Here is a 24652-nt window from a genome sequence, read left to right on the forward strand (position 1 = left end):
CGTCTTTGATTAAATAAAAAAAAGTTTTTTAAACTGAAAGTAAGGAACGACATTAAAACATAAAACGAACAGAAATTGTTCCGAAGATAAAAGGGGCTGTCTCCTCCTCAATGCCTTGCTCTTTACGCTAAAGTTTTTTATTGTTTTAAAAAATAAAGTTGTGAGACAGAGTCAAACTTTAGCGTAAAGAGCGAGGCGTTGAGGAGGGGACAGCCGCTTTCATATACGGAATAATTTCTGTTCGTTTTAAGTTTTAATGTCGTTCCTTACTTTCAGTTTAAAAAACTTCTTTTTTTTATTTAATTTCTGATCGTTTTTTAGTTAATGCAGCTTTTATTTTGGCTCACCGTCATTGAATAAGTAAAAAAAAATTGCATAAAAATTTACTTTTCTTTTGCTAAATGGCTGTCCCTAAATTTGGTTCTGACGTAATTTATAAATTAACTTACGTAACGAACTTCTATATTCGTATATTTTTCTTCTGGCAAAAAATACAAAGTTGCAGATTTTTGCAGATATGCTTTATTTTGGCTCACCGTCATTTAATAAGTAAAAAAAAATCGCATAAAAATTTACTTTTCTTTTGCTAAATGGCTGTCCCTAAATTTGGTTCTGACGTAATTTACAAATTAACTTACGTAACGAACTTCTATATTCGTATATTTTTCTTCTGGCAAAAAATACAAAGTTGCAGATTTTTGCAGATATGAGCTTGAAACCTATGTAATAGGGTTTTCTGATACTCTGAATCTGACGGTGTGATTTTCATTAAAATTTTCTCACTTGTAGGGGATGTTTCCCCCCTCTTTAAAAAATCAGGTAAATTTTCTCAGGCTCTCGTAGCCTTTGATGAGTAATACTAAACTTAATAAAATTTATATATTTAGAATCAGCATTATAAGCCCATTCTTTTGATACGTTTATTGACATCAAAATTCCGTTTTTTAAAGTTTCGACTACTATTGAGCCGTATTACTTGTTTTTTTTGTTATTACGTATATATTATTACGCATATGAGGGGTTCTCCCCTTAGTCAATACCACGCTCTTTACGTTAAAAGTTAAAAAAAAATTTAATTCCCAAACCCCTGAATCACAAAGGCCGTTTAATTAGAATAGATAGCTCTTTTGAAAGCACAAAAAAAACTGTAGCATAAAGAGCGAGGTATTGACTTGGGGGAGAACCCCCTCATATACGTAATAATTTCTGTTCGTTTTAAGTTCTAATGTTGCTTCTCACTTTCAGTTGAAAAAACTTGTTTTTTTTTAAATTTAATTTCTGATCGTTTTTTAAATAATGCTTGGAAATCCGGTGCCCCCTTCATAGAAATGTCCCTTACCCCAAAAAATATCCTCCACGGAAAGATTCTCCCAAGTAACCACCTCCTCCAGCCCCCCCACCAGAAAAAAAACCCTTCCTGAAAATGTCTGTATACTTCCCAATAATCAATACAATATGTACATGGCAATGGGCAAAGTTCATAACTTGCAGCCCTTCCCCTGGGAACTCTGGGGGATTAAGGCATCCTAAAAGACATATTTATTAGATTTTCGACTATGCTGAACAAAATGGCTATCTCAAAATTTCAATTGGATGACTTTGAGAAAAAATGAGCGTGGGAGGGGGCCTAGTTGCCCTCCATTTTTTTGGTAACTTAAAAAGGGCACTAGAACTTTTAATTTCAGTTCCAATGAGCCCTCCTACGATATTCTAGGACCACTGGGTCAATACGATTATCCCTGGGAAAAAAAATAAATAAACACGCATCCGTGATCTATCTTCTGGCAATAAATGGAAAATTCCACATTTTTGTAGATAGGAGCTTGAAACCTCTTGAAACCTCTACTGTAGGGTCCTCTGATACGTTGAATATGATAGTGTGATTTTCATTAAGGTTCTATAACTTTTAGGGGGTCTTTCCGCCTTTTTTCGAAAATCAGCCAAATTTTCTCAGGCACGTAGCTTTTGATGGGTAAGATTAAACTTGATGAAACTTATATATTTGAAATCAAAATTAAAATCTGATTCTTTTGATGTATCTATTGGTATCAAAATTCCGTTTTTTAGAGTTTCGGTTACCATTGAGCCGGGTCGCTCCTTACTTACGGTTCGTTACCACAAACTGTTTGATAATGTAGGCCATTTATTTTAGGTTTAGCTGGTATTATGCTTTTCTTATTGCCCCACGAATTTCAAATATTAGCTATATCTGCTTTGTAGGTAATATTTTCACATTCTAATGAGCAGCACAAAAAATATCGAGTTTAGTTTTCATTAACTCAAAAATGGAGAGTTATCTTCAGTGGCGTCAATGCGGAGACATGGGGAGGCATCTTCCCCCAAGATTTTTTAACCTCTTACAAATTTTAAAAAATACCCCTTTTGAATATTTTCATTAAAAAATGCCCTTTTTTCGGTATTTTCATTGAGAAGATTAAAAAAAATCCCCCCTCCTAGATTTGAAAAATATATTACACCCCCCCCCCCCTCTACATTTCATGAGTTAAAGCAAATAAATACCCTCTTAGAGAATAGAGCGGAAGAAAGCATAGAGGTGGTAGTCAATATAACCTAAATGTATATTAGGTATTTTTAAGCTTGCCTGTAGCTTTCTCATAATAGGAAAAACTGACAATCCTGGTTCTTCGACGGAATACTGTTTTCTTTTTTCAGCTGGTTTGTTTTCTAGGTCACTTAGCCCCTCTAGTACTTCAGAAAATGGGGACGTACCGTCTCCTGGAGGATCACCGCCTAAAATTGAAACAAAGGACTCGAAAGTAAAGCAGGCAGTTTCTAGCTCCGAGTCGAAATCTCAAACAGGTAACTAATGAATAGCCTTGTACTATATTCGCTTTCAATGTTTTTCAAAATACTTGCCTTTTGTTCGTCGATAGCCAACTTGCCCAATCTCAGCTAGTTGTGAAAGCTGGGAGCTGAGTAGGATGGTGAAAGACACCCTGCCCCGCGCACTGCCTACCCCGACCCCGCCCCGCGCACTGCTGAACAACGATGAAAAATGGGAATCGAGAATATATGGATATAAGCTCTCATTACACACAACCAGCATTTCTTGGGGTAAATTATGGTGCTCTTCTTGTCCAATCTTAGCAAGTTGTGAAAGCTGGGAGCTCAGTAGAAGGGTAAAAGATAGATTACTATCATAATTACAGATGAAAATTTGTAAATAATAAAAGAGGCAACTGATTATCTGGAAGACAGACTAGTTAAATGTCATTATTTAATGACCCTTTTGTTACTTTTGAGTGTTAATTGTTATGTTTGGTTATGTTGTGTTATGTTATGCTCCCTTATAGACGTGCGAACGAAATGTTGTGATTTGAAACGAAAATCTAAAAAAAAAATCAAGCAGGTTTGACGAATTTGGCTCCTGAACGTGAAATATATTTGTTGGATTCGTATGCTCTGTATTATCAAGATATTAGCACTATTAAGGGAGAGGTTCTATTATTAACCACTATTATGGTTCATTAAATCAAGAGCAGTAAAGTTATAAAAATGGATCCATAAGGTTTGGGGCTCTATTGTAGCATTACAGTCAAGACCTATCCAGGAGGAGGGTAGGGGTTGAACCTCCCCCCCTCTCCAAATGTTTTTCCGATTCGTAAAAACCTAATAAAAATGCATAAAAACATATTTTTGACGGTTTTTTTAAAGTTCTTTCGTAGATCGCCCCCCCCCCCCGAACAAAAATACTGGATACGGCTTGATTACAATTAAGACTTTAAACTATCTACACACTTTAAATTTTGGCCCCTAACTTGCCGCGAGCAAAAAACGATAAAAAGTCATTCAGAAAAGCCAAAAACAAACTAGCATCTCTAAGACCAAATGAAAAGGTTGAGAGTGTTATGAAGAATATGAACAATAATTCCAGCTGCAGCAGCTGAGGCTGGTGGCACATACATTACAGTTTAAATGAAAATGTCACATAGCACCTTTTGAATTACTGTGGCAAATTAAAATCCACAGTACCAAATTAAAAAAAAATATTCTCTTGCCCCAATTGAGGCGACCCAAAGTAAGTTACTAACAAATACAGATCAATCGTAACTTTATTGGCTATGGAATCAGTATTTTATAGTACTATTCATAACACCCCTCTAGCTGCAACAAGTGTTTTTCAATAGCGAGCCCTCCATCTGCCTTCATTACTCTGTTTTTTGTCAATTTTCAAAATGATACCAGATCCTCATAAGTTATACGCTGCCCGCTTTTCATAAATAAAAAAACTAGTCATTTATCAAACGCCTCTTTATTACTATACTCCATCGACTGTCATGTGGGAACATTATGACTTTATATAATTTCAATCAAGCTAAGTGCAACACATGAAATCCCAAGTGTTTTGATTACTTTTTCCTTGGACGCTTCCCCTTCGGTTAGGGAAATGTACAAGATCCCGAGGATTGTCCCTGATAATTTGTTGTTAATTGGGATAAGAATGGATAGGACCTGTCTAAAAGTCAAAGGGTCTTGGACAATGTTAGCAATTTAATTCGTCACAGAGAACTGCAAGGGAGGTACATGTGTCTTCTTTTTGTTGTACTTGAATATAATCTGTCTTGTACTGTCTTCATTAGATCCATGGGGAACACACTTTTTCTCTCGATAAATATTGGATAGTTGCATCTCAGCCAATACGTTCTGTTCTCTTGAGCTAGAATTCCGTAAGTGCAACAACATTACAATAATACATATTACTCTGAAATGTTGTTTTCCTGTAGTTTTCACAATCGAAAACATAAACAACAAATTTTGTTCAGTCCATCCTTGGGAGAGAGTCACGGGATCATCCCCTCCTCCCCCCCCCCAAAAAAAACCCCACCCAATCCCTCCGTTAGTTGTTTCATTTTTTAGAACTTAAGCCGCCTGTTTTGAGATTTTTTCTTCAAGTAAAAATTATCTAAATATTCCTCCCCCCTCCCCCCCCCAAAAAAAAATACTGCGTTCGTGCCTAGCAAGGTGCGAGGGGTAAAAGAGGAGCATATTTGTAGAACAAATATGAACAAAACAATATTTCGATAAAACTTGTGCAATTAGTTATAACGACAAGTAAATGGAAATTAAAAACAAATGAATTCAAATTAACAATGAAAATCTCACACATAGTTCTCATATCTTGTATAGTTTTCAAATCGAAAATTAGAATCTACAGCTTATGTTTTTGACAGGACGGACACTGCTTCAATAGGGACTACCAGGGCTGACAATTCAGGCAAGGATTAAATAATTGTATTAAAGGGCCAAGTTAAGTCATAATTTTCCCAAGTTTCCTTTCTGACTTCCCGGTTGATCTTAGGGAGATGAATTTCCACATTATCTTTCTATTTGCAGGTATTTTTATGTTTAGTTTAATTGTAAACAGGGTTGTCGGTGAAACAGGCCCTTTTTTATGCAGGGAAATTTAGGAAAAAATTTAAGGAATCTTTGAAATCGATGAAATATTTCAAGAGTTATTTCGATAATTTTTTTTAATGTTTTGCTGTGTATCAGAGATGCCACTTCTTGGAAAGTTGTTTCAGTCTTAAGCTTATCCCTTTAAACGAGCAATAATTGTTTATTTATGTAAATATGTATATATCTATTTTTCTCAGAAACCACTCCATATATTTTTTTTAAGATTTGCACCTTGGCATTTTCTGGCCTGAAAAAATTGATGTAAGTAGGTCAAAAGCCTGAGAAAAATCGTTTAGAGCCTTAATTTTGGGGAAAAAATTCATCTGAGTGACGTCATATTTATGAGCACATTTTAAGAGCATAAATTACATCATTTCAGCCCCTGGAGTGGTTGGATCGATTTTAGTAACTAGAACGCATGCAAAATTATACAAGATGACAAACTGCTTTGCAGAAAATTGCAATTCAATAAGGAAAGCGTTGTTTTAGCGTCCGTAAAGGATAGAAGGATTAAGGACGAATTGAATTAACGACAGAACTTCTTAATTCAACAGAAAAAAGCCGGAAGTAATGATGCACGAAAATCAAGCGCAAGCGAGATCTGTGGCTAGAAGACATTTGACAAACAGTATCACAACAGATGCATCGAATCGTAAATGGAATCTGCTGTTAGAAGAGAAGCCGTAGTAAGAATCATAACGAGTTCCAGAAGAATACAAATCCTATAAAATGCATGAATCGTTGATGCGTTAACAGGAAGGAGGAATCGGATTTACGCCAGACTTTCTTAACTCAATTATTGCTGCTTTTTTGACACCTCTTGACTTAAAACAAAGGAATAACGAATATACATACTCGTTTTAAATGAGCAACTGTGTATTTATTTAAAATATTTTTTTATTAAAATTATACACCTTTTTAGTATTTTTTTCATGGTTGTTGCGTCGAACCTAACATGACACCATGATATCAAGAAAGAGTTCATATATAATATTATCTGCAGTCACAAGACAGGCGACAACGAAAATTAATATATACACGCCTTTCGTGCACCAAGTGCCGCGGCCCGGCCTTGAAATCAGCTACATAGTTTTTTTTGTTTTGATTTTTCTTCTTAAAACGTGCATATTAACAATTCTGACTGCAAAAACGATCTAAAAAGGTTACAACTTTAAAGAAGAATTGGTATTTTTCCCAGGGTGGTTATACCGAACATATGGTGACGCCGTTACATCAAGAAATAGTTCATATTGTCTGCGATTAGAATACATATATATATATATATATATATATATATATATATATATATATATATATATATATATATATATATATATATATATATATATATATATATATATATATATACATATATCCACCTGAGACCTGACCATAGAAATACTTTTCCCATTATGTTCATTTCTTTGTAGTTGACTTTTTTTTTAAATCATTTTGACCATTGATATACTAAAAAAAAGCTGACCCCCAATCTCTTCCCCTGGAGGAGGTCCACAGGTGTGGACACTGGGTCCCTGTCGAGCTAAAAGTACAGTACAAAATTGTTTCGTCTATTAAAAAAGATTTGTCAAAACTTTGAAAATAAAACATTACTCTTCATGAAATTTCTTGAAGCAGTTATTGTCTCGTGTCAAGCAGAGAATGATTTTACACTGCGATCACATCCATCTTGACATTTTGCAGCATCTAGGCCTTCTGCATCGGGCTGCGTTCACCAAGTCACAAAATTCTGGTAGATGCAGTGCAGTTCTGGCATGTGGCGGGGGGATTGGCCTCTTTTCACTCTCAAAACACGGTGCTGAGTTTCACCCAAAAATTCTCTGTTACTATTTTCTTGACGTCGTGACTCCGAGCTTCCAGAATCGAGTAAACACTCGGCCACGTTGAAACGAAGGTCAATGAGCTGTTTGAGGTCACCAGAAACTTCTGGGTCATGGCCCTTCAGCTCATGAAAGACATTGGCTAGTGCAGCATCCACAAAATGATGAAACAGACGCAAAGTCCAATTTTTAGTACGTGTCTCTAACCGGTAATAGCTAACCATACAGTCCACAAGGTCGACCCCACCCATGTAGGTGTTGTAATCCGAGACTACTCGTGGAAATTTGACCTGCACGTAAGACCCCTGGTGCTTGTCATACCGTTTGACCTCTGTGTCCTCTTCTATGCCTTTGCAGTTTGAAGACGGGAGAACCACTTTGTTATCATACCAGAGAGTCACGGCTACTTTTCTATCTGAGCGCACAGACACGGCATATGGTCCTCTGCCCTTTCTGTTCATTGCTGTTTCGGTAAAAAGCGTTGGGCCGTTGGCGACCAATCGGTTCTTCATGATAGTTCTGGTCGCATTTATTTTTCTTTCAGCCAGCATGTCGAGGAGCTTAACAGACGAGAAGAATCGGTCAAAATAGAGGTATGTACCTCATGGTAGGGTCTCAGACAAGCGCAGCTGACAAGCCATGTGCTCCCAGCTCTTCTCCCAAGGTGGTTGCTCCCTGGTAGATTTAGAAGTCAAGTTTCAGCCTCGAGGAGCTGGCGAGGACAAAATCCTTTAATCCAACCGGATTGGGCTTGTTGGGGACATATTGCTTGAGAGTCGACATACCTTGGAAGGGTATTATCTCTTCGTTAATTGAACAGTTCCTGTCACGCGGCAACTAGAGAAAGATATTCCTGAAGTTGTCAAGGTTCGGCTGCACCTTCCATAGTCTATTTTTGGTTTTTTCTTCGTCTTAGATTTCTGAATCAACAACGAACTTCAGATTCGACCGGATTGTAAAGAATCTGTCTCGACTTATCTTTTTCTATATGGCTTCCACCCTGAACTTTCCAGACCAGCACATGTGGATCAGAGGAAACTTGAGGTTCCCTATCAGGATGACAATGACAACAAAAATTTTCGGCTCGTCTGGAGTTAAATTCAAGCTTTTGTGGTGGGCCAACTGATAGTTGTAGTTCATGAAGAAGGCTGTACGTTTGAAGAAGCTCTCTGGGTAATATTGCAAAAAGAATTGTTCTGGACTCCAGTCGTCATTGTCCTGGAAGTGAGCGGGGCCAACGTCCGGGCCACGATGATGATTGAACCGTTGAAACTTCCTCCAGGACAAGGTTGCTGCTACTGTGTCAGCCTTCAAGCCTTTCGCACGGGTTTTTAAGGGTACATCATCATCAGATTCTTCACTTTCAACATCTGGAAGAACAGCATAGCTGCTTGATGACGGAATGGGTCCAACAGCTGGTTCACTATTAGAGTCTAAAGACGACAAAGAGTGGTTTTCGATCCATTCCTCATCATCATCTAAATCAGAGAGGTCCAGGTTGCTGTCATCGAGCATTCCGAGGGCGTCATCAAGGGAAACTGCAATGAAAGAACAGGTTCAGTAAGCTTAAAAATAATAGATTTTTGCCAATTTAGTAAATAAAACAATCATTGGCCTCTCCTATCCCCATTAGAATCGAGATTTGAACTGCGAAAAATCAACCCTAGCTTTTTACTCGATTGGAACCGCATGTCCAGAGTCGTGGACATGGAGGATTTTCAAGTTCCAAAAGATGGCACTTATCAAACTAACTGCTTTTAAAATTATCTAAGCACTGTCTAAAGTCAAGAGAGTACACCTGATTTTTCTCACAACTCGTTCTCACCATTTTCTTTTTTTCTTTTTTCTTACCTTTGCTTGTTTTCATCTCCTTTTTTTAGCCTTTTCCAGTTTGTAAAAACACTTAAAAATCGCAAAAACTTTCTAAAAAAAAAATCACAGATGGCATTTCAGATCCAAAAATCACGTTGAAACAACGAAACCTTTGCTTTATGGCAAGGCCTCAGCACAATATATATATATATATATATATATATATATATATATATATATATATATATATATATATATATATATATATATATATATATGTATATTTATGCATGTGTGTGTGTGTGTGTGTAAACAATGTATATTAAACATTGCCCCAAGAAAGCACATTCAGCATTTATATTATTACTATCATTTGATGTTAGGGAGTTTTTTTCAAACCTTGGAATTTTTGGTCTGTTAATCTTGAAATATTGATAGATTAACAACGATAACCTGTTCTGTCTGACGGAAAAAACAACCTTAGTGCAAAGAAGCACTGATTCCCCCAAAATAAATCTCTTATTGAAATTTTAATAAGGAAAAGCTTACACAGCTCCCATCAACAAATTATAATACGAATTTTTAATATAAGTGAACACAGGCTAGACTAATTGAAGGGAAGGAATCGGGTAAATTTTCCAAAAGAAGGGTTGGGATCCGTATATCAAAATGTGACATAGCTCAGTCTTTTTAATTTTCTTAGAAGGGCATCTTTGGGCCAGTCTTGAAAGACTCCTGTGCGCAGGCTCGTGGTTAAGTTTATGTGCTTATTAAGAACACGTTTCTGGTAACACGAGTTTTCAAAGAAAAGCAAAGAGACTGTAGTGAACAAATGAAAGTAAACTGATTGTTAAATGTATATATATATATATTTGTTTCCTGGAAATCTCAGTAATTTTCGATTTAGAGCTGTTCACAGGATATTACAGAGACACTGTTATAACCACATGGCGACACATGGTGTCTTTTGGTTTCGTTACCACTTCATTGCGAAAAGACTTTGTTTCATATTTAGTTGACATAGTTTTAATATTGCTTAATTGTAGGAATATTTGTAATTTGAGGTGCACTAGACCCAGCAACACCTCCTGCAAATTTCAACTCGATCTCTAAAGATGTTATCAAAGTTTTGCCATATCCTATTTTGTTAATCTGGACAAATGTAGTGTCTTTGGACTCAGGTTACTACTTCAATTTAAATAGGTTCTGGTCCCACAGCGGCTTAAAGAGCCAAAACTTTTAGAAGACTTTGTGTAAGATGTGTTTACCCCCTTCTATGTCCCCTACCTAAGTTAATACTCGAAGCTTGAACGCCCTCCCCCTCAAGAAACTCCCTGAAAGTTTCATGTTGATCTCCAACGTCATACATAGTGTCTACATAGTGTCTTTTGATTTGCCTCATTACTTAACTTCGAATGGATTCTAAGTCCTACAGCAGCTTATAGTGCTAAGAACTTCAGGTTGACCGGAAGAAAACATATTTGGCCCTTCCCCTATAACAAAACTTGTACTTCCCCCTACCCCTTTCCTTTCCTTTTCCTGTACTACCAGAAAGATTCAACTATATCCCCTGATCTATTTTAAAGATAATGCAGGTATTGTATTTTGATAACCTGGATGCACATAGTTTCTTTCGATGTGCTTCTACTCTCTCCCCATTTCAATGTTCAATATTCTCCTGCCTCCCCCTGAAATTTTCATCTTCATATCCCAACGTAGGCTATTCCAGAGATGATACAGATACACCAGGTTTTATCAACGATACATTACCTGATCAGTCTCCTCGATACTGTATATAAACTATTTGACGAGCCAAATACCTGGCTCAATCACCTTTTAATTGACCTCCAAAAGGCTTTTGATCTGTGTAGTCATAATGTTTTAAGTAGAAGGGCCTTATTGACTCCGACGAGGACAATACCCCTTCGAATCCCGATCCGGACACTTTTTTTTAAAACTCCCACGATCACCACGTGGTTTATGGTCCTAATATGGGCATAGAGTCCCTAGGGGAGATGGATTTCCGAGAAATTGATTGCGTAATCGGTCAATGACCTCTTTTTCCAAGGTCGATTTATTTGATGTTTCTATGTGTAATAGCTCCGGGACGAAGGTTGCACATGCGCATTGAGTTCTAACGGGAACAATGTTATTGATCTAGGACTCGAAGGGGAAGTGAATTTCCGAGTAATTGATTGTGTAATCGAAGGGGAAGTGAATTTCCGAGAAATTGATTGCGTAATCGAAGGGGAAATGAATTTCCGTGAACTTGATTGCGTAATCGCTAGGGGAAATTATTGATTCACGAGCGTGGGAAATTAAGAAACAAACATGGCTTCTTTAATCTGTGATTTACATAATCGCCAGGGGAAATTAGTGATTCACGAAGGGGAAATTATGAAACAAACATGGCTTCATTGTTGTTTGGCTAGTCTGGCCTGAGAACTTGATTTACATAATCGCTAGGGGGAATTAGTGATTCACGATGGGGGAATTATGAAACATTAAGGCTTCTTTAATCTTAGGTCTGAGGGATTTATTTATTATTGTTGTTTTGGACAAGTGCATGCTAGGGGTGAATGTCAAGGTGTCCTGGAACAGGAAACAGTTAGATCACGTGTTTCCTTCTCAGCCAATCAACGAGTCGGATACATCCTCCTTCTCAGCCAATCAGAGACCTGCTTACATATGATTTTCCCCGTTACATAACAATTCGCCCTTGAGATTTCGTATATAACGGGTGTGCAATGTGATTCAATTATCAGAAAGTATTTTGACGTTGTGTAAACAACAATGGATAAATTTGATGAAATTGAAGTCTTGGCAACTAAAATTTACCATTTATTTTCTTTTTTTTTTTAAAATTTGTTTTCCGTGGTCACCCTCTACCATATTGGGGTAACCCCCCCCCCCCCCCCCGATCAAAACGCCCCTATATGATGTTTAGACTCTATAAAATGAGTTAAATACGCTCATGTTTCGTTAAGTAAACCCCATACTTCCTTCCACCTCTGTTTACGACCATACTTCTGTTTTTTGATAAATTCCATATCTTATCTAAAAGCAACTGTCAACTTTCTGTCAATCTCTTAATATACAGTCCGCTATGGCTTTGACTTACAGATTTCTCGCAACGATTTACTTATCTGATAATTACTGACACCCCTTTTAAAGTACATCCGGCTTTGATAAATCCTTATGAATTTGGATAGCAAAAGCTTCCGCTGAAAAAAATGATACTTTTTCCCGTTAAATTAAAAGCAGTTTCGCGTGAAAAGAGAATGTCAAGTCTAACAAATCCATTTTAATGTGAAAAAAAAATGTTTATTCGAGTTAAAATTAATGGTGATTGGTTTTAAGAAAAATATATATTGCTCTATTATGCTTAAATTTAATTGCATTTTTACCATATCTTTCGGTGGGGGGGGGAGGGATATTTTTCCATGTCTTTTTTTCTCAGGGAGTATGGCCCGTGGGGTTATTGGCCGGGGTCTGTTTTTTCGGGGGGGTGTGATAAATATATAAACTCGGCCAGGCATTTTAATGGTTCAGTGAGTCTTATTTCTCAGATTCAAAAAAGTATGAAAGTTGTATATTTCAAGAAATTTTTTTAACGTTTTTGTTTAAATTTAATAGAATTTTTACAATTTCTTGCGGTGGTGGGGGAGGGGATATTTTTCCATGAATTTTTTCTAAGGTATTATGTCCGTGGGGGTACTTTTCCGGGGTGTTTTTTTTTCAGGGGGTTGTTATAAATATACAAACTTGGCCGGCCTTTGAACGGTTCAGTGAGCCGTAATACTCAGATTCAAAAGGCTTCGATAGCGTGCGGGGGGGGGGGGAGGGTATATTTGTAAATGTCTTTTATCAGGGATATTTTCCGTGGGGTTATTTTGCGGGGGCATTTTTTTTCTGGTGGATGTGATAAATAGACAAACTAGGCCGGCTTTTGAATGGCTCAGTGGACCATAATTCTCAGATTCAAAAAGGATGCAATTAGTATATTTCACGACATTTTTTTAATTTTTGATTTTTTAGTGATAAACTAAACAAAATTGCATGGATGGGCGTACTAATTTTTATTCTGTGGAAAAAGGGGAAAATTATTTAGATACTAATTTTTTCTCTTCTTTTCAGGACAATTATGAAGAATATATGGCCACTCCACCCAAGAAAGCAAGGGAGGGTGAGGCAGCCCCACAGCACGCCAGCCACTGTTTGGAGAACCCTGCTGCCACATCGGTGCAAGAATGTAACGCCGTCGGCCCGTTCACTTTCCATCATGTGTTGCCTTCAAGAGCTGTCCCACCTACACAAGGTCAGGAGGTCCTGCATGCTTCGCCTGGGCCTTCAGGCACTCAACTGCAGCCGGAATTTGCAAATGTGAGCATTTTTTTTACCTAACTTTTAGAAATATCTAAACAAATCTATTTTTCATCGCGCTGTAAAAGTGTTTGTGTGTGTCTGTCTCAGAGATATTAAAATATTAACCCCCCGCCCCAACCATTGTTTTAAATTTCTCTGCTGCCCCCCCCCCCCTCACGGAGAGAGATATCTAAATATAATGTAATTTTTTTTTTTTTTGCTTTGTAAAAGAAAACCACTCTTTTTTTTTCTAATATTTCCTATTTTCTCTGGCCCCACTGTAGGCATTTTCGCTATCTCTTCAACCTCATAATAATATTTTTCGTTAATTTCTTGTCAATTACTGATAGAACTAGATTATTTTTATCTCAAAATGCTGTTTTTCGCAATTTAATATTATAGTTTATCGTATACAGGGGGGGCGATCGCTGTGGCGGCCGGGAAGCGCAGGCCTACGCAACCTGTCTTTGGAGGAGTGAAACAAGTTATTTCCCAAAAATAATTGCTAACAAATATTTTTACGACATTGCAGAAAAGGGGGAGGGGGACGTCATTGTGATAAGTGCTTTCTAGACAAATTATGGCTAGGTTAGCTTTTGGGCGTACTAATTTTTCTTCTGTGGAAAAAGGGGGCAAATTATTGATATACTAACTTTTTCTCTTCTTTTTTAATGACTATTGTGAAGAATTCATAAACCCTCCACCCCAGATAGCAAAAGTGGAAAAGGCAGCCACCATACACTCCGGACGAAAACCGAACAGAGACGGTATTGCTTCTTTTAATATTTATACCACTGCCGTATCATCTCTTCACTATCTTGAAATAGCAGACCCAGTCGCACAGGACCATGGCGACACCGTTCCTTCCACCCTGCAACGCTCGCTACCCGGGGCATCTGGCCCCCACGTGCAGCCGAGATATACAAATGTAAGCGTTTTTTCCTACCTTTTATATATAGAAATATCCATCGAGTTCATCCAACTAGTAGATGCCTTTTCCACCAACACAATGTTATAAAACTGCGTAAGAGTATGTATCAGTTGGGCTAATGAATGATTTTTCTCCCCATAGGACCTATAATGTTCCCCCTTTTGAATCACATCAAGTGCACGCATTCACCCTGTTGCTAAATTAGCTTAGTGAAGCCAAAAAATGCACTATATTATGGGCATAGTAAGTTTTGGTAATTTATATTGCGATATAAACGAATGTCTCGCCATGCCTCTACAAATATTATAAAAAAAAAAAAAAAAACTTTATATATTACCTAGTTTTGTATAAATACATGATAATTATATCATTTTAAAATAATTTATTTTTTTCCACAGATAAGATAAAGATTGTTAATATTAAAGTTTATTTTGAGGAATTGTTTGAACAAAATAAAAACCTACTATTGCATGTTTTAGATTGTAAATATCTTATACTAATATAAGATATGTCATGGGTCCGGGGGAGTGTTGTGAGGGCAAGGTTAGGGGGAGCGCCGGGGGGGGGGGGGGGGGGAGGCGCCCTGGGGCTGGGACGTGCCACAGTGGTGTACCACAGACCCGAGTACCAACGGGGGAAGCGAGGTGGGCCCGGGAAGTACCACAGAGGTGCGCCACGGACCCTGGAAGTACCACAGGATGTGCCCTGGGCTAGGAACGTGCCACCGAGTTGCACCACGCGTCAGGGAAGTGACACAGAGATGCACCATGGGCTCGGGAAGTGACGCAGAGATGCGCCATGGGCCAGGGAAGTGACACAGAGCGGTGCCCTGGGCCAGGGAAAGCTTCACCGGAACCACAACCGATTCGGAAAGCAAACCAGAGAAGCGCCACGGATCAGGGAAGCGCCACCGAGATTTGCACAGGATCCGGGAAGCGACACAGAGTTGTACCACGGGTCTGGGAAGCGTCACAGGGGTGCGCCACGGGTCCGGGAATTGTTGGGGGAAGTGCCACGGGCCCCGAGAAGCGCCACAGGGGTGCAATGTGGTAAAGTGTCGTGAAAAAAAAAAAAATTTTTAACACTTTGAAAATAAACGACCAAATTGTCGCCTTCTATTTCATATCTTAGGTTGGAACTTTCAGTTGTAATAACCAAATGATATTAAGCAATAATAATCCAAATTCAAAAAGCAGTAGGGGATGATTTGAACACTCTGAAAATAAGCTATTTTTTCATTTATAGATTGCATTGGTCCCATATTCGCCGTCCAGTGAAGAAGGGGAAGAAGAGGAGGCACACGTGGAGCCCCCCACCCTTGGAGTATTGCTTTAGAAAAGCATCAAATGTATTTTCATTGTAGTGAACATCCGTTGGTGTAGAGTTGGACAGAGATCGATGAGGTCGTTGATTATAAATCAACATGATTTTATCTAAATCATGAATAAAAGTCGATTTATTTTTCAGTGTGCAATATATTGAAATTAATAGACGACTCGTTCTTATTAATCTTTCAGACAATGCAGCCTTTATTGGGCTGTGACTATGATAAAGTGTTGTATTATATTTCAATAGAACCCTTTGCTCAGGAGAATTAACAAATTCACTACCGAGATCCAATTGAATTTTTCTATCCGAATCCTGTTCGAGAATACTTTCAATGGCCCGAGCAACTTCAACACCTCTTTATGACCATAGTGGAATGGCATAAGCATAGCGACTAAAGACACTGATTGCCACCAGAATATATTGGTAGGGGGCATTGTGACTTCGTTGAAGTGTGTCTAAAGTTAAAAGATCCATTTGCATTATATGTAGAGGGAAATATGCTTTAGTTTGTCGATATTGATTACCGCGAAGTCTGTGAGTAAGTTTTAGTGTGTAACTCGCCTCATTTTATACAGTCTCTTGTGCTTTTTTCAATATGGTGTCGGAGACAGCTTTGGAAAGAGTTTTGGGGGACCTTAAACTCCCCACTTCGCCAATATTTTCATAGACACCTTTCAAAACTTCATCCATTTTGAGCGTAGACATGTAGTATAACGTCCACTCCCCTTTTGCACACTGACGGGCGAATCAATTCGTCTTCGCTTTTGACTAGCAGCCACAGGGGTTGTAAAATCATTGCTGCTGCTGCTGATAGTATCTTCAAATATTGAATCTTCTTCTTTTTTAACTGATGTTGTTGTAGGAGGACTAAATTCTCTTAGTTTCTTTAGAATTTGCCTATTGCCAATAAGACTTTTGGGAAAGTTTATTGCACACAGAAAGGTGTATAGATTATCGTCAAATACTGATTTAATGAGCCTTGTATCTGCTAACCAAGATAGAAACACTGTGCAGTTTGTAGAATGTCCGTTAGCTCATGGATTAAACCCTGTATGTTTTATGCCATCCAGGATAACTGACAGGTCATTTTCACTAACTGATAATATTTTTTCACCGTACAGCACCGTTATTACATATGTCATTCCTGATGATTCATCTGGTCACTGCATATTTATGGCTGATTTTCCGCTTTATTTCCGGTATAATAAAAAAAAGTCAAACAAAGCGTCACATAAAGATTTGTTAAATTTAACAGAAGGGCTTGATGACGTTGAGTGGAGTCTAGTAATTAATGAAAAGAATCTAAATCAATCCTTACATAAGTTTTATAATATATTGACTGAAAAACTTAATTAATTTTGTCCGTATAGAATTCCAATTGGGAAAAGAAATGCTCCAAGAAAACCTTGGATAAATGACTCCCTTTTGAGGTTGATTATTGAAAAAAACCTTTTATATAAAATCAAAATGAAGTATCCCACATAAATAAATATAATGCGTTTATAAAATTATAAGAACCTGTTGGTAAGGACTCTTAGAGAAAGTGAAAGAGCTTATTATGAAGATTCATTTCAAAATTCTGATTCTCCCCAGAAAACATGGAGTTTGATCAAGGATAACATTGGGCGAAAAAAACAGTTGTCGCATCCCGAGGCATTATACGACATAAACGTTCAGTAATTATTTTTTTGGCGTTGGACAATTTATCGTTTCTGCAGAAATATATTTTTCTTCTTGCAGGATCATAAACATTATTTCTTTCCCTCTGAAGGTACGAGCATATTTCTGGCCCCAGTTAGTTTTGCAGGATTCAATAAGGTTATTAAAAATATAAAAAGTGGTAATTCAGTGGGATATGATGAACAAACAAAAAAGTTGTTAACAATATTGCTGGAGTGATTTCTGAACGACTTACTCATATTTTTAATTTATGTATCCGTTCAGGTATGTTTTTTAATAGATGGAAAATTGCCCAGGTAATTCCGTTACATAAAAAAGGTGATAAATCTGATGTAATTAATTATCGTACCATTGCAATTTTATCGCCTTTATCTAAAGTGTTTGAAAATTTTTTTAAAGAAAGGATTTCTAATTATTTGGATAATATATGTTTTTTTTTTACCAAATACCAGTTTGGATTTAGGACAAGCCATTAAACACAACAAGCAGTTGCGGCTCTTTAATTAGAATTAAACGATTGTTTAGATAATGATTTCTATGTGGCTAGTGTTTTCTACGACGTTAAGAAAGCATTTGACACATTAAACCATGAAATTCTGTCTCACAAAATGGAAAATGCAGGCATAAGAGGGATAGGACTAGACTTAGTAAAAATCATACCTGTTTGGACGTATTATTGCGGTAGATGTCGATGGAAAACTGTCTAATTTAAAAAACCTTAATGATATTGGTGTCCCTCGAGGTTCAGTATTAGGTCCACTCTTATTTTTGATTTATACTAACGATCTTCCGCAAAGTTTGCAGGGGAATATTAGTCTTGCTATTCTATTTGCAGATGACACAGCTATATTTGTTCAAGGGCGGGATTCAACTGCATTAATTGAAAATTTGATTGCAACTGTTACTTCGTTAATCGATGGTTTGCTTCTAATAATCTATACCAAATTTTACTAAACCTGAATTTATGGTTTTTGGTCGTTCAAAACCATAGTATATAAATTATAGGCAGTATGATCTTTCCCTATCTCACCCACTAGAAAAACCCGGACCGAGGTGCAAGTGCTCCAGAGAACGTAGAAACATAAGCGACATTAGATCTTTTCACGGGTAGACAAGTCAGATTTCTCTTTAACGAGAAACTTGGCTCCAACGTTGGAACACTAAATTTTGATGAAGCTAATTATAAATTAATTTATTCCAATACATATATGAAAATCGATAATTAGTAGTGCAATGGTATTATTAGATGTTTTTAGGAATTAAAAGTAGGTTTCGAAGTCTCAAGTTGGTTTCAAAGGCATTTTGAGAAAGTTTCTGCCAAAATACGCGTTCCAGGGTAATTGGACCGCTGATGGTAGATCAAATGAGAGGACCTGTTTGTACGCGCTAATGCAAGAAGAAGTGGGAGGAGCTGTTTGTTCGCACCGAGAATGAAGAGCCAGAAATTATCTGCAGTAAACTTACTGCTATATCTTTATATTGTGTTCAAAACGCACCACTCAATTGATTTCTTGTCAGCAGCTTCAGGTTGGTGAGAATAAAATTTGGAGGGTTCAGTCATATCGTTATTTTGGAGTTTTTCTTGATCCATTGTTGTTTTTTCGTAATCACGTTGATCATTTAAGGGTTAAACTTGCTCAAAATATTGGTCGATGTACCATGTGAAAAATGTTTTACCATTTTCCCCACTAAAAATAATTTATCACTCTTTAATTGCTTCGTACTTGAATTACTGCTTAATTGTTTATCTTAATACCCTTTCGACGCATTTAAAACAATTAGAGGTACTACAAAATAGGGCAGTAAGAATACTTGGAAATTTTTTATATCGATCATCAAAACTTGAAAATACATCTGAAACAAAAACGATGTTTTTTTTTTCCTAAATCTGTCGGATTTAAAACGTATACATGATGTAAATATTTTCTTATGGCATTTCCAAATTCAAAATCCTAAAAATTATTTGTATAATAAATCTCTTTGCCCCCTCATTCGGCTCGTTGATGGGCGGGATTATACCAAATTCCTTTTTTAAGAAGTGAAAGGTCAAGGTTTTCACTTAGGTACATAATGCCATTCATTGCGAATAAATATAAGCTAAATGATAAAACTCAGATTTATCAATCCCAAAAATCTCAGCTGTTTTTAAAAAAGCAATTATTAAAGATTGTTTTTTAATCTTTGTTTATTTACCTTTAATGATGGAATTTTTAAATATTATAATATTTTTCTTTACGTGTTTTGTATCCACAATGGGACGGCCTCCCATGTCCCCTTGCCCAGCATTTCTTTTCCCTCTTCCTTTCTTTTATTCCTTATTTTCTAGATTTTTGTTTTTTGTTAATTAGCCTAAGTTAATTTTGCTATTATTATGACGAGATGTTTTGTTTTGTGTATGTCACATAATTTACACACCCAACCTTACGAGCTCTGCTCTCTGTTGGGAGTGAATATTTTTTTTTTACTTTTAAGTATATTAAATAAAGCAAAGTCAAAAGTCCTTGTAAGTTGGTATGATCCGTCTTCAGTATGAAGTTTCATAACATTATCTTCGTCGGTTGAATAGTTAATTTTCTGGCATTAAGTAAATATATTTTTCCTGGAATAAACCTAACGTCGGTTGAGTTTGGCCGGTTTCAATTATTTTGTCCAGGTAGATTTTTACCAGCTCGAGTTTCACTGGGTCAAATTACGCTATAAATGAGCCTTGTCGGGTTGAATTTTGTGGATCAATCCCGTCTTCAATATAGGTTATTGTATTTAATTAGAATTTCTTATTGAATAAGCGCAATTTTTGCGCTTTATATAACGTCATTTGGACAACAAAACTAATTTTACGTGAGTAATTAAAAAATTGACAGAAACTGTTAAAATACAAATGGTCTAACTTTCCATTTCTATTCACCTGTATTGTTTTATTGCACCAAAATTTATAGCTGAAATGAAAAAAAGAGTTAAAATCTTGCAGTTCAATAGCACTATTTATGAAAGATTTATAATTTATCCTGATATATAAACATACCAGGAATTTTCTATTTAGAAAAGAATGAGTTTTAGCTTATAAAGTTCTGATGCACAATAAGAAAATAATTAATTTAGTAGGTTTCTATTAGCACTATTAAACACAATTGAATAATTGCGATTGCTTATTGAACGCAAAAATAAAAATAAATATTCGCAATAAGCTTATTGAACGCCAGACAAGTTCAGGGCTAGAATTGACACTTCCACAATTCCATATGGACGAATTTACAGCTTGCAATGATTAAAAACACACGAAGGAACAAAAGAAGAAATATTACGCCGCACAAGTTCTCACAGCAATTCTGACTATAAGAATCATGCCAATTCAAATTAGTCTTTCTTTTATAATATTCATTTTAACTTTTCCTGCGTAATATTAATGTTTGACAGTATACGGTTTGGCTAAATTAGTATATGTGAACAAACTCTTCTTTTATACTTATTAAGTTTAGTGTCAAATTTCCAGTGAGCTTTGATGTAGGACATTGGTCTATCTGCAACTGAAATTGACAAAGGCTAAAGTAAAAAACTGATAGGGAAAAATTAAAATAATTAAGCCAGGAAACCTTTTCTGAAAAATCAGTCATCCTGAACATTTTGTTTTGTTTCGTCGACTTCATTCATTCAACCCTATGTTTGTGTTCTTTATGCATTGAGAATGGTTAAGCGAAGGTCTAGGACAAAATATGTGCATTATTTTTTTGCTGGCCACGTTCCTCGTTACCCTAGCTGTTAAGTGTCATGCTTAGCCAGTAGGGTTTCATAACTTATTTACCCTTTCATTAGTAGATCTAATGGTAGTAATAAAGTTTTAGGCAAATAAAAATATAGCCTACAGAACGGGGAACAATCCTTGAGATGGAACAATCTCAACATCTCAGGACAATCAGGAACAAAAAACAACGATGAAACAATCCCAACACATCGTCCTTCTGTATCTGTTCTCCTCTCATACACCAGGTTCAAACATTTTCTGCTACAGCCTTTCCTTATGACAGAACTTCGTGAAGCTACTGAAAGTCCAAACATGATTTCAGCACCTGGACATGATGCTTCTAAATATCCTCTGTGAATACTTTAAATACTCTAAAATGATCAGAGCTCTCCTGCTTTGGGTAATACGGCTGTTCTTAATCAGATTACAAAACAAAATTAGCTAAATTGTGATCCCCGAACGTTTTTGTTGTTGGATTTTACATTTCAAAGCCTTAAACAGGTCTGGAATTATTAATCGTGAATAGAAACCCTTTAAACTCTACTTGTACTAAAAGTACAAGTAAGGTTTAAAAAGTGCCAACCTGGCAAGACTAGACTTAGAAATCCCTAAGGGGCGATCTCTAAAAAGGGCGATCCAGTAGCAGTGCGAATTGACTGTTCGTATGTGTGTGAAAATATTTACCGTTCCATGCTCTTGTAAATTCTACATTGTATTCAGTTTCATGATGGTTTCATAAAGTTTGCTGATATTGAGTAGAAAAAATCCTTTCACATGATTTCTTTTTTATTCCTAAACCAGTTTTTTTCTTCTGAAAAGTCTTTGTAAATATAAAATTTCTAGCCAACACGTAGTTAAACAGGCATTTGTTTATTATCCTGGGAGACTTGAGGTTGAAGCACTCGAAAATTACCTAGAGTCAAGATTAAAGCGAAGCCAACAAGGTCTTATAAACTATATTTTACTCCCGCTGAAAAAGTCTAAAAATCCCTCTTCTCATTTGAGAAAAGTATTTCAAGACTCACGGAATTTGAACATTTTTATCTGAATTATTAATTAAAAACCAGATTCTTACGCAAAAGAAAATACATCTCGATATTTTCTAACGTCCTGAATGCTAAATTCTTAAAAATAAATACTCCTTCCAATTGAAAATAAACTTTTAGTTTAGGCATACCGTAAATCCAAAAAGCAGAAAACTATACAACATTATATACACCTACCTTTAACAGTAGATAGAAAGTACTTTAAATATTCTAGAACAAATTGATCAAAAGTAACCAATAAATTCTAAATGAATGATGAACTTAAATACTGAAAAATCAAATAAAAAATAGAATTTCGGCTATCTGACCATCTTCCACAGACGTACCATTGTTGTTGCCCGTGACGTAATACAATTGAAAGCTAACTTTTTCAGGCCCAGGAAGTCCAGGACATTCAATCGTTATTTTGCTCTGACCTTTCGTACCTGAAAAAAAGAAGATCAACATCAAAATATTTTACAATAGAAAAAATTAAATAAATAAAATAAAAAATATAAACCAAGTTTTTAGAGACAGAATCAATGACAACAGAGCCATGACAATATGGGTTTCAATCGCCAATATATAGTCATTTGTGTATTAACAGTTTGTATACCCCTTAATGCATATTTGATCAAAAAAGCAAAAAAAAAAGTTTTTTTGACTTCGTTAACAAACCATTCAACAAAACGGAATAACCCCCCCCCCCAAAAAAAAAAAAAAAAAAAATTAGAGTCTAACAATCTCAAAAGTTACTAAGGGATGGAGATGCCTTTACATTAAATAGACATTAAAAGTTTATTTAAAACGTTAATGGAGGAACCAACTTGATAATACTCGACTAACAAAACAGAAGCGTTTACTTAAACATTCGCTCTTGCTCCAAGAACAAGGATTCGAAAATATATACGACATGTACTTCAATTTACGACTTATCCTATTTTAATTTATTTAATGCTAGTATTTCAAGTGTTTGAAGGATAATTACATCCTATTAGGCACCAGCTTCTTTAACGGCCAGCACTTTTGCTAATTTAAAGTTATAAAACAATTTATTTGTATGCAAAAAACCTTTTTAATCATAGGCAAGTACATTTTTTTGGATATTTATTTCCAATGACTATCAAAAGCTCTAAAGGGCCAAATTAGCTTCAATCGTCATGAAAAAAAAAACTTGAAAATTAATCAAATTCAGTTAATTAAACTAACTAATAAAGTGATAAAGCGTATTGATGTACATCACGATGTAAAATACATAAAACGATCCATATAAAAATTAAATAAATAGTAAAATATAGCATATGATATATCGTGCCGAAAAATTAATAAAATAAAATTTTACGCAATACTTGAAAAAAAAAAAATGAAACAGAGGAGGGAATTCGCTTTTCTTTTTTTATCACATCTACTATACATGGGGAAAAAGTTCTTCGACATCTTCCAGGGAGAAATTTTGTTGGGATGAAAATGTGGAGCTTTCCTGAAGCAGAACGAAAAACCATGAAATGTTTGTTTCTTAATTCTCCCCTTCGTGAATCAATAATTTCCCCTAGCGATTATGTAAATCACAGATTAAAGAAGCCATGTTTGTTTCTTAATTTCCCATTCGTGAATCAATAATTTCCCCTAGCGATTATGTAAATCAATTTCTCGGAAATTCACTTTCCCTTCGATTACGCAATCAATTTCTCGGAAATTCACTTCCCCTTCGATTACGCAATCAATTTCTCGGAAATTCACTTCCCCTTCGAGTCCTAGATCAATAACATTGTTCCCGTTAGAATTCAATGCGCATGTGCAACCTTCATCCCGGAGCTATTACACATAGAAACATCAAATAAATCGACCTTGGAAAAAGAGGTCATTGACCGATTACGTAATCAATTTCTCGGAAATCCATCTCCCCTAGGGACTCTATGCCCATATTAGGACCATAAACCACGTGGTGATCGTGGGAGTTTTAAAAAAAAAAAGTGTCCGGATCGGGATTCGAAGGGGTATTGTCCTCGTCGGAGTCAATAAGGCCCTTCTACTGTTTTAGTTGAAAAAATTGCCGAACGAATTTGATGTACCTCATTTTCTAGTCAATATTATTGTATCTTTTCTGTCAAATAGGAGTCAATTCAAGTACAAAACTGTTTATTCTGATTCCCTATTTCTTGCGGAGTTCCGCATGGTACGCTTTTAGGTCCCTTGCTATATTTGGGAATGATTAACAATCTTACTATTGAATCAGCCAATCGATAGAAGTTTGTGGATGGCATGTCATTGCTCGAAAAGTACAGAAGAAATATTAAGAGCAGTGCAATGGAAATTCTCGAAGACGTTGCAAGTGAAGCAGCCAAGTCAAAAATGAAAGTGAATTCCCATAAATCTAATATTATGGCCCTTATTTTTCTTAATTCAAAGCCAACGTTTACAACCCCAATACCTAATGAAATAATCACAACAAAAACTAAACTCGTAAGGGTCGCAGTGACTAGCGATTTGAAAAGAAAGGCCCCCATTTGCTCTA

At 36.2% G+C, this 24652-nt stretch overlaps 1 protein-coding gene across 1 annotated transcript in view; it reads left to right on the plus strand.

Moving 5' to 3' along the window:
- LOC148940760 (uncharacterized) overlaps window positions 1–24652 on the plus strand; it is an 82501-nt gene that overhangs the window by 51249 nt on the left and 6600 nt on the right. The window contains exon 6 of the mRNA XM_089104983.1: window positions 2690–2820. Coding sequence (XP_088961109.1) covers window positions 2690–2820 — 131 coding nt within the window. The remainder of the gene's footprint in view (window positions 1–2689; window positions 2821–24652) is intronic.

The sequence above is a fragment of the Artemia sp. Qi Xiang Cuo genome, chromosome 19, assembly GCF_049724085.1.
Source record: "Artemia sp. Qi Xiang Cuo chromosome 19, ASM4972408v1, whole genome shotgun sequence".
Classification (NCBI taxonomy): Eukaryota; Metazoa; Arthropoda; class Branchiopoda; order Anostraca; family Artemiidae; genus Artemia; species Artemia sp. Qi Xiang Cuo.